The sequence below is a fragment of the Euprymna scolopes genome, chromosome 8 (assembly GCF_053919585.1).
Source record: "Euprymna scolopes isolate OS-2025 chromosome 8, ASM5391958v1, whole genome shotgun sequence".
Taxonomy (NCBI): domain Eukaryota; kingdom Metazoa; phylum Mollusca; class Cephalopoda; order Sepiida; family Sepiolidae; genus Euprymna; species Euprymna scolopes.
The window spans coordinates 51,521,783-51,541,527 of record NC_136489.1 but is presented as its reverse complement, the minus strand read 5'-3'; the positions used below and the strand labels follow the sequence as shown (position 1 = coordinate 51,541,527).

Sequence of the window (19,745 nt, the reverse complement as noted above, 5' to 3'; positions counted from 1 at the left end):
TCTTAAGATTACAGGTACTCCATGTTTGACAAAAATAGCTTTGAGGCTGTTCATTATACCTCTAGACGTTATTGATGTAAGCATGGTGATCTCTGCATGTATATGTTATATGTTCTGACACACATGCACCAACACTACAAGATGAGATGAATCACAGGCCGCTAAAATAGACATTTAGGACGAGGACAACAGTCCATTACACAATGTATATACATACATATGGTCCGTTTATGATAAACACCCACCATGAAACCCCCATACAATAATATCACTAGTACTTGTGACATGCGCCTCTGGTAGATCTCACTGGCTGATGAAATACCAAATGGAGGTGGTTGAATTGGTACCATCCAAACGGGTTGATGGAGGTTATCAGTGTATGGGATTCTCATGAAAGTGAAATCTACCAACATCCACTGTTGGCATCCAGTTTGTTAACTTGACCAAAAGGTGGTCAAACGTGAGTAGCATGTGAAGTTTGCATTTTATACTTTGTGAGATCTGCACATATTCTAATCTTCCCATTTTCTTTTGTTACCACTGCCATGAATGAACACTATTGAGTGGGTTTATCAATCTTGCTTATGACTCCCAGCTTTTCCATTTTCACGTCATGGGTACTGTGTATGAACTCACGTCTGGATGTAACAGCATGCTATAGTTTTCCCCAAATGTGCCTAGGCCTGTGAATAAGTCTGGCATTTTCTTTTTCAGATCAAATAGTCGTGTTTTGCTCCTAATGGTATGTAAGTTCAAGTGGACAGTTACAAGCTTAAGTGCTTCAATGGCTGGCCTACCTAACAGTGGCTCCTCAAGATTATTTGCAGTTCTGTTGTAAGTTCTTTATATGAGGCAGTTGCAGTGATCATTCTAGTCCATTGATGGTGATGTTGATTTGCCAGGCGTTACTCAAGCTGATTTCTGATATCGTCAGTACACCATGTGCCATGTTTAACTTCATGTAGCCTTCTTGCATGGCAGCACTGAGCATAGTGATCAATCATACCACAATCGTGGTAAGTGACCAAAATGGCGGGGCATACATATCTCTGAAGGTGGGTCTTGTTATGCTCTTTCTTCTGTTTATCCTTATTCTCGTCTGAATTTGGTCTTTGTCTGTGAATTCTGTTGTGGCTAACAGCAATATTATGTCAGCTAATTCTTCATCACTAATAGGAGACATTGTTGTGACTTTATTATCTCACTCTGCTGTGCATGTGTGATGGCCCTTGTCCAAGATGAGGTTTGGAATCATTTGCAGACTCAGTAACAGCTTAGGATCCGTGCATCCAACTACAATGCTGTGACAAATTAATTCCTTGTGCAAGTCCCTAAAATTGCAGTTTTTAACCATTGTGTGGAGATCTGTGATAAAAGAATGTTAAGTTTTGAGACATTTGTGTTAAACAAAGATGGCGGCTTAGTTCAGATCAGTAACCAAGATGACGACCAAGAATCAAATGTGGTCTGTCGCGTAGTTAACCTCTTAAGTTCTGAGATATTATGTTGAACAAAGATGGCGGCGTAGTTCAGATCAGTAACCAAGATAGCGGCGTAGTTTAGATCAGTAACCAAGATGGCAGAGAAGAATTAAATGCGGTCCGTGATGTAGCAAATGGCGAACTGACTGAATCCAAAATTCGACGATTTTTATAATAATTTTGCGATGTTTTGATTGGTTGTTTAGCACAGCCGTTGGTTATAAAAATGATTGGCGAATCCATTCGTCTCATACCCCCATTACAAGTCAAAAACTTTTTTACAAAGAATCAATGAACTCACCTTTCTCTTGACGTTTCTGATTGAATAAACTATATTTCTGTTGCCTTTGAAGTGATCATTGAACTTTGATACCATGATATTAAAGTTTTGGGCTTCCTCCAGTGAAAGCTTAAATGTGGCGAAAATGTCTTCAGCTTTATTGCCCATGCAATATACCAAAGTGTCCACCTAATAAGGGGTTGGTTTTTCATCAAGTATAGACACTGTCCAGTAAACCATCGGATTCATCTTTTCCATAACTCAGGTTGGTTGAAAGGCAAGGTTTCTGGTAGGCTCTTGTGGCTGGTTTTTATGGAATTTTATTATTTACTTTTTTTATATGACTTTTGGGCTCAATACTTAGTTTGACACTTTCCCTGTATTTTGTTTGTTCATAAATCCCTTGTTCTGACACCATGTTTTGTTATATTTTTATTAGGGAAAATAAGACAAGATAAAGTATATTGCTTGAGACCAAAATAGTTGACTCTTGAGTCTTGTTTTTTTTATGTTGGGGGAGAGTTTACATTAAGCATGTTAAACATTCATAGCATTCGTCAGGATGACATTGTATATCTATGGGGACTATTTTTCGTCTTTCCACATATGTAGACAGTGACAAGGCTAGAGGCCGAAAATCAGGACTATAAAATCCATGTGCGCCAAATGTGTGTCCATGTGTGTCCAAGACAAACAAATTCCTGATGAACCGCCCCCTTAAGTAAGACACTTTATCAAATCTCCAATACTAACAATTACTACGATATTATCCCATTGATTACTGTACACGCAATAACCCTTATCCTCAAGTGGCTTCTGGTCCTTGATAAGTGGTGACTACGTTGTAAAAAAAAATTAAACTAGTTCTTCAGTAAATTGGCACCAGTACAGACTCCATCGTAATGATATAAAATTTATTACCGTGAAAAAACGTACATGATGGAATTAAATTAAATCTCCTATGTGTCATGAGTAAGTTGTTGGAATCCATATTAAATAAAGAAATAGTCAACCACCACAGAAGAAACAACCTTCTTAGTGACATGCAATATGCTTTCCGCTCCACAAGATCTACAGCAGTTGTGCTAACGGTTATATCTTATAGGATTAGTGAATGTCTGGACAAAGGCTTAATTTCCAGGGCAATTGTTCTTGACATATAAAAGGCCTTCAATACGGTATGGCATAAGGGCCTACTTCACAAGATTTCCAGCTACGGTATCACTGGAAATGTTTTCTCCATCATTAAATCATTTCTCTCTGATAGGCTCATAAGAGTAGTGGTTGATGGGCAGAAATCAGAAGCCCACAGTATTAATGCTGGAGTCCCTCAGGGGTCCATCCTGGGCCCAACTCTCTTCCTGATCTACACCAATGATCTCCCAAAACACATACTTAAATCATTCATTGACATCTATGCTGATGATACGACTATCTATGGCAACACATCAAAGGCCGTAAATGACAAAGTTCTCTCTAATTCTCTCTCTTCTGATCTTGAGCGCATGGTACAGTGGGAGAAGAGGTGGCTAGTAACTTTTAATGCATCCAAAACCAAGCTTCTATCTTTATATCATCAACGCTCTGATCCCCATCTGGCATCAATTAAAATGGATGGCTCTCGTCTTGGGGAGGCTCCATGTTTTGATAAGCTTCTGGGTTTGACCTTTACTCCTGATCTGAAATGGAACACGTACATCAGGTCTGTGGCCAAGGACACTGGGAAAATAGTGGGATCCTTCTACCACTACTGATGCAATTCTCTATCTGTATAAAAGCCAAGTACGTCCAAGGATGGAGTACTGCTGCCACATCTGGACAGGAACTGCTAAAAACAGCATATCCTGCCTGACAGAGTACAAAATAGACTTTGTAGCTTAGTGGGGATGCCCTTTTCTCTTCCCTGCAACCTCTCTCCCACAGAAGAGACGTTGCGAGCCTGTTTTTGTTTTATCGTTATTTTCATGGCAAGTGCTCGTCTGAGCTTCAATCTCTCGTCCTTCCTTGTCAATCTTTCATGAGAAACACCCGTCTGGCTGAAACTACTGTCAATAATTTTCCCCACAAAAAAATCTGTGCCTAAATCCAAACGTAGATTCCATGAGCAGAGCTTTTTTCTCAGACGTGCACGATTGTGGAACTCTCTTCCGTTTCCCTGTTTCCCATCTGACTACAACTTGTATGTCTTCAAGTCCAACATAAACAAATTCCTGACAAACCGCCCTCTTAAGTAAGACACTCTATCAAATCTCCAATACTAATGATTACTACAATACTATCTCATTGATTACTGTACACGCAATAACCCTTATCCTTGATAAGTGGTGACCTCTATGTAAAAAAAAAAAAAATTCTGCCCAGCTGGGTGTCTTACTGCACCTTGACACTGGAAGCTACCACACAAGTAAAAAGACAAGTAATTCCTTTATTCTTGAAGTTTTTCTCCCCTCTTTCTGAATTAATATCCATACGTGATTCGCTGCATAAAATATTCCTAAAATAATAATGCCACAGTCACCAAAGGATTTCGGCACAATGCCTATGAATAAAAATAAATTCATAGACATAACCTTTTTCCCTCATTCGGAACCATTTTCATGCATGGCCTTAATATTTCTGAACTTTCTTCTCATAAAAACCCCAAGTAAGAAAAATAATGAAATTGCTATTTTGCACCTCTAAAATGTACTATCTAGTAAATAAAAATCATTATTTTTTATATATATAAACATTGTGTCCGAGTTGATTGCTATTTGTTATGGTCATTCTTGAGTGTTGCATTTTTATTTATTTTTATTATAAAAGAGCAAAAATCGACCTTTACCAATTAGTCACCTCTCCTTTAGTACATGTCTTGGAATTGAGTTACTAGAAACTACTCACCTTAGTTGGTTTATGTCTTTGAATCAGGTAATTATAAACCAGTTTTCCACTTTTTTTTATGCAGTCCTTTGTATTATTGATGTATTCTGCAAGCTGGACCAGTTGGGCAGTAGAGGGCAGACAAGGCAATGTTGCTACTTTCACATTCGTTCATGGTTAGGTAAGTTTTGTAACCCCATCTGATCATAGCACATTTTGATCGCCCCATTCATGGTCTCAAGTGGTTGAGTGTTTTCCATTGGAACCAGGGTGCTAATGAACTCAGAGAGAAAGGGAGATTTCAATGTCAGAAGGAGGGGAGCCAATCTCTAGCCATCTGGTCCACAACTGTAGTCTTGTCGCTTCTTGAGATTTTATTTGAGGTTCAACATAACTAAGGAAGCGTTTCTTTTTTTTTTTTTTTTTTTTACATGGGGGTCACCCCTTATCAAGACCCAGGAGCCACTCGGGGATAAGTGTTATTGTGTGTACAGTAATCAATGGGATAGTATTGTAGTAATAGTTAGTATTGGGGATTTGATAAAGTGTCATTATTTAAAGGGGCGGTTCATCAGGAATTTGTTTGTCTTGGACTTGAAAACATCCAAGTTGAATTCTGGGTGGGGGTGGGGGGGGGGAACAGGCAAACGGCAGAGAGTTCCACAGCCGTGCAGTTCTAAGAAAGAAGCTTTGTTCATGGAATCTACATTTTGATTTAGGCACGGATAAAGAGTGGGGAAAATTATTGACAGTGGTTTCAGGATGTCGGATGTTTTTCATGAAAGATTGGTGGGGAGGGGACCAGAGAATGGAGCTCAGACGAGCACTTGCCATGGAAATAACGATAAAACAGAGACAGGCTCGCAACGTCTCTTCTGTAGGAGAGAGGTTGCAGGGAAGAGAAAAGGGCATCCCCCACCAAGCCACGAAGTCTATTTTGTACTCTGTCAAGGTAGGATAGACTGTTTTTAGCAGCTCCTTCCCAGATGTGGCAGCAGTACTCCATCCTTGGACATACTTGGCTTTTATACAGATAGAGAATTGCATCATTAGTGAGATATCTCCTGGAGTGGTAGAAGGATCCCACCATTTTCCCAGCGACTTTGGCCACAGACTTGATGTATGTGTTCCATTTCAGATCAGGAGTAAAGGACAAACTCAGAAGCTTATCAAAACATAGGGCCTCCCCTAGACGAGAGCCATTTATTTCAATCGATGAAAGATGGGGTTCAGAGCGTTTATGATGTAATGATAGGAGCTTGGTCTTAGATGCATTAAAGGTAACCAGCCATCTCTTCCCCCACTGAACCACACGCTCAAGATCTGAGGAGAGAGAATCAGAGAGAACGTTGCTATTTACGGCCTTTGATGTGTTGCCATAGATAGTCGTGTCATCAGCATAGATGTGAACAAATGATTTTAGTATGTGTTTTGGGAGATCATTGATGTAGATCAAGAAGAGAGTTGAGCCCAGGATGGACCCCTGAGGGACTCCAGCATTAATACTGTGGGCTTCTGATTTCTGCCCATCAACCACTACTCTTATGAGCCTATCAGAGAGAAATTATTTAATGATGGAGAAAACATTTCCAGTGATACCGTAGCTGGAAATCTTGTGAAGTAGGCCCTTATTCCATACCTTATCGAAGGCCTTTTATATGTCAAGAGCAATTGCCCTAAAAATGAAGCCTTTGTCGAGAGATTTGCTAATTCTATATGATATAACTGTTAGCACATCAGCTGTAGATCTAGCAGAATGGAAGCCATATTGCGTGTCACTTAGAAGGTTATTTCTGCTGAGGTGGTTGACTACTTCTCTATTTAATATGGATTCCAGCAACTTACTCATGACATTCAGAAGACTTATTGGTCTGTATTGAGAGGGAGATGACTTATCACCTGAATTCTTAAAAACAGGGCATACTGATGAGGTTTTCCAGGGTGTTGGAAAGCACTTCTCCTTAAGGCAACGCTTAAACAGTTTGGTAAGTATAGGGGCAAGTTCTGGTTGTAGCTTTTTTAATACTATAATTGGAATGCCGTCAGGGCCAGTTGCTTTACTGGAATCAAGGTTCTTGATTAGCTTGGCGACCTCACGCACAGATATTTGTATGTTACCTAGCGTGTTGTATGTTGTAGGAGGAAATACAGGGAGTTGATGGCCTTCGTTGCATAGGGTAGAATTAGCTGCAAAGTTCTTGGCAAATAGTTGGCCTTGTCGGATGATGACAAGATGACCTCTGGACCATTGATAATTGTTGGGATAGAACGCACGCTTCTGTTCAGGATCCTATTTGCTATTTGCCAAAACTGGTGGGAACCAAGCCGCTACTCAGCTACTTTGGATTTAATGGATTGAGCATATAGCTCTCTTGCAGTTTTTGTTACTCTTTTACAGTTGTTGCTGGCGTTCCTGAAAGCAGCTTTAGTCTCAGTGCATCTATTACATTGGTAGCTATGGAAAAAGTGATTTCTATGTGCGATGGCAGCAGCACATTCAGGGGAGAACCATAGCTGGCTGTTAGGTTTTTGTTGGAATTTTTGAATGGTATGAATTAGTCTATGCCAACAAGTAACCATTCGGTCAGGTCTGATACTATAGAGGACACATTCTTTTTAAACATGGAATGGAGAGGTAGATCAAATATGAATGTACGGAAGCTATCCCAGTCAGCCATAGAGTATCGGTATACAGTACGGTGGAGAGGTACATCTGTAGACTTATTATATTTCATTTTTATCTTAACTGATACAACGGAGTGGTCGGAGGATCCCAGAGGAGATAGAATGGCACATGAGCATAGCTCCGGGGAAGTGGTGAGAAAAAGGTCTAGAAGGCTTGCGTACTTACCTGTAGTATCGGGCACATGGGTGGGCTCGCGAACAATCTGAGTGAGATCATAGGCAATGGCAAAATCATGACAGAACCTCCCCTCATCATCAGTCTTATTTGAGTGGGTCAGCCTTTAAACATTGTGGACGTTGAAGTCACCACAAATGTGAATGTTAGCAGCGGGATTAGCAGACAGGATGTGGTCAATTTTCTCCGATATACTCTTAAAGATAGCAACTCCACTGTTGTGGGGGCGATAGAGGGCAAATATAAATGCGGTGGTGTAAGCAGATGCAACCCAGAAGCACATATAAGGTAAGTTAGGGTCTTCTCTGGAGATATCCCTGCCACACGGGAAGCGATCATTAATGTAGGCACATATTCCATGCCCATGGCGATCTTGGGGGTCAGATTTAGATGTTAAGTTAGAGTATCCATTAATTAAGAACTCATCTAGGGAGGTGGTCGGCCCTATTCCAGTTTCGCTTTGAAAAAATATGTCTGGTTTTGTCTCTTGTAATTGGGTTTAACCTCTGGAACGTTGGAACGTAGACCCCTGATGTTGGAGAAGGAGACATGGTAGTAGGGGTCTATGTTGGAGGATGGGGTTTTAGGTTTATTTGTGTTTTTTTTTTTTTTGAGATATTTCATGTTGAAGATTTTGGGATTTGTGGAACAGGTCAGCATACTTGGTTAGAGCAGTACAGAGAGGGAAAGTAAGAGAGAAAAGACAGGAAGATTTTTTATTTTTATTTTGTAGCACATGATAAGGTAAAGCCGTAACAATTACCCACTAGTATGGCATTGAGAGGCCCCACCAGAGACTACTGCATGGTCCAAATGACAATGGAGCAGCCCCAGTACTTTGCACCTGCTGATAGGACAGTCTCCTTAGTGGTTAATCCAAGGTTCGAGTATCTGACTATATAACGTCAGCCCAGATGAAAACGTTTACCTCCAGCACCCTTACTAGTGACATGGCCGCAAGGATAGACATAGAAACAAAAAATTTCCGGCATCTCAGACTACTGTTCACCAATTACCGACCTGGGAAGCAGCTTTTTCTTCACCCTTTGTCAGAAACATCACTCATTGGAAATGAGGACTGGTGGACAAAAAAGGAGAACCGAGAGTTACTGGAGCTGCCGATAACACATCCACTGTATTATCTACTCTCCATTAAAAAAAAAGAAGAAAAAGGTAAGAGGGACTTATTAATAAGTCCCTCTTACCTTTTTTTTTTTTTTACCGCGAGGTAGAAACTTCTGGCATCACCTTATAATTAGGTTCCATTAATGGGAATTGTGAAGTCGGCTTATGTTTTTTGGATTGGAGAATCTTATTTAAGGACTGGTTTTGGGTAGTACCAGGCATAATTGACAAAAAAGATATAAAAATAAGAAAATTAGCAGAACAGGATAAGTAGAGTTAAGTTGTTTCTAGTTTTAAGTCAAAAATGCAATAAGAAAAAATAAATTCAAATAAAATAAAATATAAAATAAAAATAAGCAAGCAAATTATATATATATATATATATATATATATATATATATATATATATATATATATATAGTGCACAAGTGTAGGCATTATTAACAGTTATGGGTAAGAATTGTTTAACGTAGCTCTGAAGACACCGACCCTGTCTTCTGAGGTCATCTCGAAAAGAAGGAAGCTAGCAGGTTTGTGTGTAATAAATTGCGAACAGACGGGCTTACCTGACAAACGCTCGAGGTGTGCATTCTGCAAAGCGGGCACGTCCAAAGAAAAATGGCAAGATGGCGGCGGCCGGTTAATATTGCCAAGTAATCACGCAAAATCTCGTGTTCTCTCGCACACACGAGAGTTCAGCTTAGCATAAAAACGGGTCACTGTGAGCAAGAAGGGAGAAGGAAAAACGTGGTCAAGAAAAGACGACGCTTCTGACGACTGAGAAGAAAAAAGAAGAAAAAGAGCAAGAAGTAGAAGAGGAAGAAGAGAACGATACATGAGAAGACGAGGTGTGTGCAGTTTTGAGTAAATCGAAACAGACAGAAAAAGAAACTCTGATTACAAGCTATTCCGGCTTTGGTATGGAGAAATTTGACATCAGATTAATTCCGGAATTTGATGGCTCCCCCACTGGTCCCTCGGTGGTCGAATGGCTGGAAAAGGCTGAGCGCGTTTGCCGGTTGTGCAAGATTAAAGACCCAGCTATGGTTATCCCATTGAGACTCACTAAAGGGGCTTATGCCGTGTACCAGCAGCTAGGGGAGGATCCGACCATGGAGCAGATTACACAAGCGCTATACGGGGCATTTGGTACAGACCCTTTTGTCGCCTGGAGGCAGTTTTCCGAACGCCGACTTGGGCCGGGGGAGACAGTGGATGTCTACATGGCCGACTTGAAAAAGCTTGCCACTCCCTTCGGCTGTGCAAGTGATCGCATATTGGCATGCGCCTTTTTGTCGGGACTTCCGGATGAGGCAAGTCGACTGCTGCGAGCATCGTCAAGACTCACTGAGATTGGATTGGAGGAGTTATTGGCGAGAGCATGAAACATCTTGAAAGACGATCGAGAACTAGTCTCCGCAGCTGTTGACACTCTGGACTCGCCAACGAAGGGTCTACGATGCTATACCTGTGGTGGCCCCAACCACTTTTCCAGAGACTGCAAAAGCGGTACAAGGCGCACCCCTAATTATGGAGCACGACAAGTAATACGGTGTCACCAATGCAATAAGCCAGGCCACATAGCGCGGAATTGTCCGGGAAACGGGCAAGGGGAGGACGCCGCAGCGCTAGCACCCTCCCCAACGCGGCATTGAACAAAGCGCTGTCTGCAGTAACAGTTCAAGTTGATGGATGTGAACGTTCAGCGCTGGTTGACACCGGCTGTACCCAAACCCTTCTTCGAAAGGAATATTGCGCCACATGGAAGAAACGAAGGATCCCTGTAATTACTGTTGGCCAAGGCTCATTGGTGTATTGTGGGGTCAGCGTTGTTCATATCAGCATTGGCAATGGCTCTCCGGTTGCTGTGACGGTGTTAGTGGTCGATGGGGAGCTGCTCGGATATGACCTTCTCCTTGGAATGGACGCTATCACACAGCTAGGCGGAATTACTGTGAACGGCGCCAGTGATGTGAGCTTCTCTCGACCAAACAAACAAATGTGTGCAGCAATCACTCTCGATGAGCCCGACTTCCATGCAGAATACGATAAGGGCACAAACACTTGGACAGCGTCCTGGAAATGGGCAGGCGACCAGCCACCAGTGTCATTGTGGAATCGACTTACAGAGTATCCTCCTCCTGTGTGGCTTAGGGCGCAGTACGAGGCAGAACTTCAAGTGTGGCTGGATAATGGCTGGTTAGTTCCATACCCAGAGGATGAGCTCGGGCCCCCGCGGGGGCTAATTCCCCTGATGGCTGTCAGACAAGAGAACAAGCAGAAAGTTCGACCTGTTCTTGATTACCGGGAACTTAATGAATACGTTGACCCACACACTGCGGGGGCTGATGTCTGTGCTCATAAACTACGGGAGTGGCGGCGGCAGGGTGCGGAAGCAGCCATACTGGACTTGTGAAGAGCGTACTTGCAAATACGTGTTGAGAAATCGCTGTGGCCGTTCCAGACGGTGGTGATCAAAGGAACTCGCTATTGCTTGACCAGGCTAGGATTCGGCCTGAATGTAGCCCCTAACATCATGACAGCAATCATGCAGGCGATCCGGCGTCAAGATGAAGTGGTGCAACAAGCGATATCTTCGTATATAGACAACATTTTTGTCAATGAGAGCCTCCTGTCTGCCCAGGCGGTCAAAGAACACTTCGAGCACTTCGGATTGTCGTGCAAGGAGCTGGAGCGGCTACAGGACGGGGCGAAAGTGCTCGGACTGCAGGTGAGCGGAAGTGCAGATGGCCTTCAATGGGGAAGGAGTGGTGAAATCCCGGAAATCCCATCTACCATCACACGTCGGAGCACGTTTTCCATTTGCGGAAAATTGGTGGGTCACTTCCCTGTGTGTGGGTGGCTCCGAGTGGCTGTAGCGGCCATAAAGCGATGGGCAACTTCTATGTCAACTGGATGGGACGATGAGGTGCATGATCCTGCCCTGCGAAGCATGCTGGTGGAAGTTGTGGCCAGAGTGACCAATGATGACCCTGTACGGGGGAGCTGGTGCGTCGATGGGAGTGAATTTACAGTTTGGGTAGACGCCAGCTCACTTGCCCTTGGCGTTGCTCTGGCGGTCGACGGAAGGATAATAGAAGATGCCTGCTGGCTTCGGCCGGAGAATGACGCCAAGCATATAAACCTAGCTGAACTCGATGCTACACTGAAAGGAGTCAATCTAGCGCTTCAGTGGCAGGCTAGAATCCTTCACATCATCACGGATTCCACGTGTGTGCATCGGTGGATGACCAATGCCTTGAACGGAAAAGCACATCTGACAACGAAGGCGTCGGCCGAAATGTTGATCCGGAGGCGGCTTGCTACCCTAACCGAAACCACTAAGGAATACGACTTGGTCATAGATGTGACACTGGTGCAGTCCTGTTTGAATCAGGCGGATCGTCTGACCAGAGTGCCACGCCGTTGGCTAGACCTGCCAAAAGAAGTGAACGAGTCAGCACCTGTAAATTGCGCTGCAGTGGGACATAGACTCAGCCCGGAGCATATTAATGATGTCCATTGCCAAAGCGGGCACCCCGGTGTAAACCGAACGCTTTACTTCGCCAGATTGGTTGACCCTTCTGTGTCTCGGAGGGCTGTGAAATCTGTTGTGGGAAGCTGCAACATCTGCCGATCGATCGACCCAGCACCTGTCCGGTGGAAGAAGGGAATACTCAGTGTGAAGCGTAATTGGGATAGGATTGCGATGGACATAACGCACTACAATGGGAGGCATTTTTTGACGCTTATCGACTGTGGACCATCTAGGTTTTCATTGTGGCGGCCCCTTCGCCGGCAGGACGCGGCTGCCATTATCCATGAGTTGGAAGGTGTGTTCCTCGAGTGTGGCCCTCCTTCTGAGATACTCACCGACAATGGCCCCGCTTTTGTTAGTAAGCCGTTTAAACAGTTTGCAGATGGCTGGGGTGTCCATCTGCGTTTTCGGTGTGCCCATGTTCCCAGTGGAAACGGGATTATTGAGCGCAATCACAGAACGGTTAAGACAATCGCAGCGCGGAAGGGGTGTACGGTACCTGAAGCAGTCTATTGGTACAACGTCATCCCTAAGGACGATGTTACACCCTCCACCGCGCCAACCAACGCGCTACATACATACCGTGTCAGGGTGAGAGGTTTGGAGAGCAGCTCACTACCCGAACCGGAGCCACCACAAAAGAACATAAAAGAAGGAGATGTCGTCTGGGTTAAAAAACCCCGAGGCCAGTGCACGACTCGCTACGGAACCGGTCATGTCACTGAAGTGATCAGCCCGCAGGCGGTGCGAGTTGATGGAGTACCTCGTCATATTAAAGACTTAAGATCAGTATTCCAAACGCAGCTGCCGCTTGACGAAGATAGTGAAATTGAATCCGTGACCAGCGACCCATCATTCTGGTTCATGACGGCTTCAACGCACAGCGACACTGAGAGTGGTAGCCTTCAAAGTACTGACCCCCCCTGCTGATGATGAAGACCCGGACAGTGATACTGCGATGCTCAGCTTAGGTTCACCGACCTTCGTGTCACGGAAGACAGCGCAGACGATGATGAAGCCCCGAATCCCCCTCTCCGAAGAAGCACTCGAAGAAAAAGGCCACCGCCTCCCTGCTCTTTCTGTGATAATGAGATCAGGGGGGAGTGTGTAATAAATTGCGAACAGACGGGCTTACCTGACAAACGCTCGAGGTGTGCATTCTGCAAAGCGGGCACGTCCAAAGAAAAATGGTAAGATGGCGGCGGCCGGTTAATATTGCCAAGTAATCACGCAAAATCTCGTGTTCTCTCGCACACACGAGAGTTCAGCTTAGCATAAAAACGGGTCACTGTGAGCAAGAAGGGAGAAGGAAAAACGTAGTCAAGAAAAGACGACGCTTCTGACGACTGAGAAGAAAAAAGAAGAAAAAGAGCAAGAAGTAGAAGAGGAAGAAGAGAACGATACATGAGAAGACGAGGTGTGTGCGGTTTTGAGTAAATCGAAACAGACAGAAAAAGAAACTCTGATTACAGTTTGCTGCTGGTACTGAAAGGGTATGGTGGGGGTGGCTATGGTGGCAAGTTAATGCTTTTTTCTTTTTAAGTTTTAAGTTTAAGAGTAGCTTCCATTGGACTTCAGTCATTGGACCACTGGATCATGTCTACAAATGAGATGGTGCTCATCACTTATAGTTTTTATGATCTCTACTTAGCTAGCAACTTCTTGTCTCACATTTGAAGGGCAATGCAAGTGGAGAAGTTCAGGTTGTTAAAGTTTGACCTTTACTCCTGATCTGAAATGGAACACGTACATCAAGTCTGTTGCCAAGGTCGCAGGAAAGATGGTGGGATCCTTCTACCGCTCCAGAAGATATCTCACTACTGATGCAATTCTCTATCTATATAAAAGCCAAGTACGGCCAAGGATGGAATACTGTTGCCATATCTGGGCAGGAGCTGCCAAAAACAGCCTATCATGCCTTGACAGAGTACAAAATAGACTTCGTGGTTTAGTGGGGGATGCCCTTTTCTCTACCCTGCAACCCCTCTCCCACAGAAGAGACGCTGCGAGCCTATCCTTGTTTTATCGTTATTTTCATGGCAGGTGCTCGTCTGAACTCCAATCCCTGGTCCCCCCTCGCCAAACTTTCACGAAAAACACCCGTCTAGCTGAATCCACTGTGAAAAATTTCCCCCACTCTATATCTGTGCCTAAATCAAAACGCGGATTTCATGAGCAAAGCTTCTTTCTTAGAACTGCACGCCTGTGGAACTCTGTTCCGTCTGCCTGCTTCCCTCCGGACTACAACTTGGATGTCTTCAAGTCTAATGTTAACAAATTCCTAATGAACCGCCCCCCTAATTAAACACTTCATAAAATCTCCTCACTAACGTGATGTACTTGCAATAACCCTTATCCCTGAGTGGCTTCCGGGCCTTGATAAGTGGTGATCACTGTGTAAAAAAAAAAAAAAAAGAAAAAAGTTGGTTGCCTTCAGGCAGCCATTGATCAAGCAGCAGTTGTTGTTCAATGCTGAGTCTATTTTTTTTTTTACATTAGTTGACCTCTCCTAAATAGGACAAGCATATTTTGCAAAGGAATGGCACAGTGTCAAGACTGTACATTTTAGTGTGTGTGTGTGTGTGTGTGTGTGTGTCTGTGTGTGTGTGTGTGTGTGTGTGTGTCTAGTTTCATACTTGGAGTTTATCAGTTTTCATAGGAGGTTGTTTTAGGAGCTGACTAGTGACGTAACTTTTTGAATAGCAATTTTGAGAGTATTCTATTTTGTAAAGTGTATAAATTTTTTTGTTGAAAACTGTAACTATATTGTTCTGTTGTTAACTTGATAATTTCTTGGGGTGAGTGGAGGCAGGTTAATTATCATGTGAAAGTTTTATGTGGATGAAAGAAACTAGCATTATACTGATTGGTTTCATTTTGACATGTGTGTTTAATAAAAAAATGACTGCTGCTAGTGTGATTACAAAGTTTAAGAGTAGCTGTTCTATTGGGATTTCCCAAACGTTTGAGGTAACAAAGTAATGTGACGACGTCAAGAAGAAAGGAAAAACAAACACAGAGTTAAATGTTATAAAAAAACTGTATTTACAAAAAAGGGAAAATAAAGGTGTTGCAAACAATTGGGTTTGCGGGAAACTTATCTCACAGATGTGATGTGTCCGTTTATCAATTAAATCTTTCCTGTGTCCTTAGTTGGTATGAAAGAGAAAAGGTGCGGCCTTGGTCTATGCTGCTATTACGGCTTGGACTCCACGTGCGTCCCGTATTTCTGGTGGCGGAGAGCTGGCGAAATGGATGTACTCGCAATCAGGTCCCAACCGCAAAAGAGGCCGAAAGTTCGAAGGGGCCGCGCAAATAGGGGTCGGGGAAGAAACTAGAATGGCAGCCCGTGATTGGTTGTTTTTCATCCAATCACAGGGCACCACACTAGTGACTCCGTAATAATTCCAATATTCTCCCCCAAAACAAAATTGCAATATGAAATCATTGCAACATAATTCTCTGCAGTTACAGGTCCTTATGCTTTTAAGCTGGAGGTTCATAGCAGGCTTATTGTAAGGCAAACTATCCCATAATGAAAGGTCGCAGAAACTTGGATTTGCCTCCCTTTGAAGGCAAATATAGTGCATAGTAAAGTTCACAGGAAAATTGATTTTTTTTTTTTTTTTTTAAGGCAAACATAGCCAATAATAAAGTCCAAAGGAAAAATAGATTTTTTTGGAAGGCAAACATAGCCAATAATAAAGTTCACAGGAAAATTGATTTTTTTTTTCTTGAAGGCAAACATAGCCAATAATAAAGTTCACAGGAAAAAGATTTTTTTAAGGCAAACATAGCCAATAATAAGGTTCACAGGAAAAATAGATTTTTTTAAGGCAAACATAGCCAATAATAAAGTTCACAGGAAAATTGATTTTTTTTTTCCTGAAGGCAAACATAGCCAATAATAAAGTTCACAGGAAAAAGATTTTTTTTTAAGGCAAACATAGCCAATAATAAGGTCCACAGGAAAAATAGATTTTTTTTTTCTTGAAGGCAAACATAGCCAATAATAAAGTCCACAGGAAAAATAGATTTTTTTAAGGCAAACATAGCCAATAATAAAGTTCACAGGAAAATTGATTTTTTTTCTTTCTTGAAGGCAAACATAGCCAATAATAAAGTTCACAGGAAAAAGATTTTTTTTAAGGCAAACATAGCCAATAATAAGGTCCACAGGAAAAATAGATTTTTTTTAAGGCAAACATAGCCAATAATAAAGTTCACAGGAAAATTGATTTTTTTTTTTTGAGGCAACATAGCCAATAATAAAGTTCACAGGAAAAGGATTTTTTTTTGAAGGCAAACATAGCCAATAATAAAGTTCACAGGAAAATTGATTTTTTTTTTTTTAAGGCAAACATAGCCAATAATAAAGTTCACAGGAAAATTGATTTTTTTTTTTTTTTTTTTTTAAAGGCAAACATAGCCAATAATAAGGTTCACAGGAAAATTGATTTTTTTTTTTAAGGCAAACATACTAGAATATAGAAGAGGTGAAGATTGTATTCACAAAGAGCTTAAAGGTTTGAAAGAAGTGAGTGTAGTGATTTATTTTGTATGTAAAGAATTCTCATTTTGGTGCACCAATAGGACTATAGAGATTTCATCCCTTCAATAATAAGGTAGGATATCATTAACAGTTATTATTTTTTCTTCTTTTTTACAATAAGTACCTATAAGCTAAGGTATGTGAAGATTGTTTTAGATAAACTGAATTTAATAGTATATATAGGGGTTATTAAGAGAGTTTTTACTACTTTTTAAATTTTTAGTCCTTTTAGGACGTTGTTTCATTGGAACAGATGAGCTATTAGTATTTGGTACATCATTAGAAGATTTTGAATTTGCAGCATCAACTACTCCGTTTAGCACTGAAAGTGCAATTCTGTGATTGGAAGGTACAGACTTGATTTTGTCATCATGCCAGGGGAGTTTTACATGATACGCATTATTTTTAAATTCAATGGAATTTTCAAATTCCATAATTTTACTCTTGTCATAATTACAAGTAGCCTCGTCTTCCGATGATATACCTAGGGAATCTACATCAAACATTTTCTCTAAATTTCTTTCTACTTGACTCTCATCAAATATTTCAGCAAGGGGATCAGGGTAGCTCTTTATCGGGTTCATTACAAAATTTACCCTAATGTCTGAGCACGTAGAGTATTTGGAGACTATGGCATGATAATTGTGGAGATCCTTATTCTTAATCTTCTTAGGATTACACTGTTTATCATACAAAAAATGTTGGCAATTGCCAAACGGGGAAATGCCTGCAGGAAACTCCCATGCAGAGCCCTGCATGCAGTCTATCATTTTGATGTTCTTCATGAATTGAATCACATCAATGCCTAAAAGGCCATGTACACGAATGTCATTTTTTTCGTGCAAAAAGGCCAGGGTATAATTTAAATTAATTAAATTTTTCTTTACAGACTTAAAATTATCAAATCTTAAGTTCATATCGAATTCATCATCGATAAGAACTGGTAGAGACAAGGAACTACCCTTAGTTACCTCTATCCCCACTACAAGTTGGTTCAATTTTTTTGTTTGCGACCCTAAAAAGGTTTTTACCTCGTATTCAACTGGAGTGAGGAGAGATTTATAACACCCTAATCTTTCAATAACATTCCTGGAGAAATAGGTTCTTTGACTGCCTGTATCAAAGAGGCAGTTAAATCTATATTTTCGTTTTCCTTTAAAAACAGTAATTGCTACTATCGGCAAAATGTAGGGTTGTTCCTGCATGCTAGTGTTAGCACACACGTGCGTGGAAGCAGTTGGACTGTTTCCACCCTTATCTGTTTCATTACAAAGTGGGGTAACGTGGCCTCGGGATTTACAATGTGCACATCTCCGAGGTAATTTATTTCCTTTGCCATAGCAGTCTTCTGTTCTATGATTGGCACTTGTACAAAGGAGGCATAAGCCCATTTCTCTACACCTAGAACGTCTCGACTCAAGGGAGAAATATTTTGGACAATGGTTCATAGTGTGTCCATTGGCGCTGCAAAATCTGCAATGCTTAGTAACTTTGCTAGATTTTATAGCAAAGTTTTCCAACGTTGGGACACCCTTCCTTACATTATTATTTTTATTATAATTTCCTTCCCTAGATTTGAAATTGTCTTGGTGGGAATTTGGAGTTTTTTTAAAACTGGTTTTTATCAAGGTTTTTATGACCTCATTATAACTATCAAAGATCTGATTAATTTTTGGATAGTTACTATCAACTTTTCTTATTATCTCTTTTTGAAGAGTTGGGGGTAATTTCGAAAAAATTACATGGCTAATCAGTTCGTAGCCAGGAGTGTTTTCTTCAAAAAAATCCAGACCATACAAAGTCTTTAGTTCAGCTAGGTCAGCCTTTATTTCTGACAAAAAACTTTTTATGTTAGCAAACTCTGGGTCATATTTAGGAGTATTACCCAGCAGTTGTTTTAAAATTTCATCGATAATGAGAGGAATATCCAAAAACTCCTTTTTCAATAAATTGATGGCCACTTCAAAGTTTTCATCTTCTAACGAGAGGTGAGACACTAACTGAGATGCGTAACCTGTCAAAAAACTTTTTAAAAGTGATAGTTTGGCTTTTTTTGAATGTACGGCGTCCACACAATTCTCAAATTGAGCTAGGAAATTTTTAAATTCAAATTTACCAGCTCTTATGCCACTAAATTTAGCACACTGCAACCGTGGGGCTGAAACGCATGCGGCTGCGAGTGGCATTTGTGGATTTTGTACTAGGACAGATTCTTTATTGGAAGGAGAAATATTTTCTTCCAGTTCAGTGAGCCTTTTGAATATGTTGTAAACGAACTCCGCTTGTAACTTTTCGTCTTCCAACATACCGCTATCTTCTAAATTGATATCGGCCTTTTCACAGGCTTCACTTATTCTATTATTAATTACGTCGACCTCCGTCAACCATTTGTTAATAAGAATTTCTTGCCTTTTAAAACAAATGTTATTGAGCGACACTTCTGCTGACATTAAATCAACGGCCGAAGTTATTTTCCTTTTAAAGGAATCTCTATTAAAAATCAAGGCTCTAACGCCCTTTATCTGTTTAAAATCATTCATACTGCTGAGAGCAAATATCTACAAGCAAAATAAAGGAAGGAAACGGAAGGAAAGAAAGAAAAAAAGGGGGACGGACGAAATTAACCTCTACAGTTCCAGTAGTAACACCAAAATAGCATAGGCTTGTATTCCCTTCCTCAAGCGACGTCATGGTTGAATTGAATTTACACAAATCTATTTCGTGTTAAATTATTCCACGTGTTATTTTTAGTCTCTAGCGTAAAAGGCTAGTTTCAATTGTTTGCAAATTATTGGGATTTCCCAAACGTTTGAGGTAACAAAGTAATGTGACGACGTCAAGAAGAAAGGAAAAACAAACACAGAGTTAAATGTTATAAAAAAACTGTATTTACAAAAAAGGGAAAATAAAGGTATTGCAAACAATTGGGTTTGCGGGAAACTTATCTCACAGATGTGATGTGTCCGTTTATCAATTAAATCTTTCCTGTGTCCTTAGTTGGTATGAAAGAGAAAAGGTGCGGCCTTGGTCTATGCTGCTATTACGGC

General features: G+C 41.3%; 1 protein-coding gene across 1 annotated transcript; it reads right to left on the bottom strand.

Annotated features, from left to right (window-relative positions):
- Window positions 1-1,201: 1,201 nt before the first annotated feature.
- On the bottom strand, window positions 1,202-19,238 carry LOC145283869 (uncharacterized). The gene is made up of 2 exons (XM_080132977.1): window positions 16,904-19,238; window positions 1,202-1,365 (listed from the first exon to the last, which is right to left on the bottom strand). The coding sequence occupies exons 1-2, from the start codon at window positions 19,236-19,238 to the stop codon at window positions 1,202-1,204; spliced, it is 2,499 nt and encodes an 832-aa protein (XP_079989103.1).
- Between the last annotated feature and the right edge of the window lie 507 nt (window positions 19,239-19,745).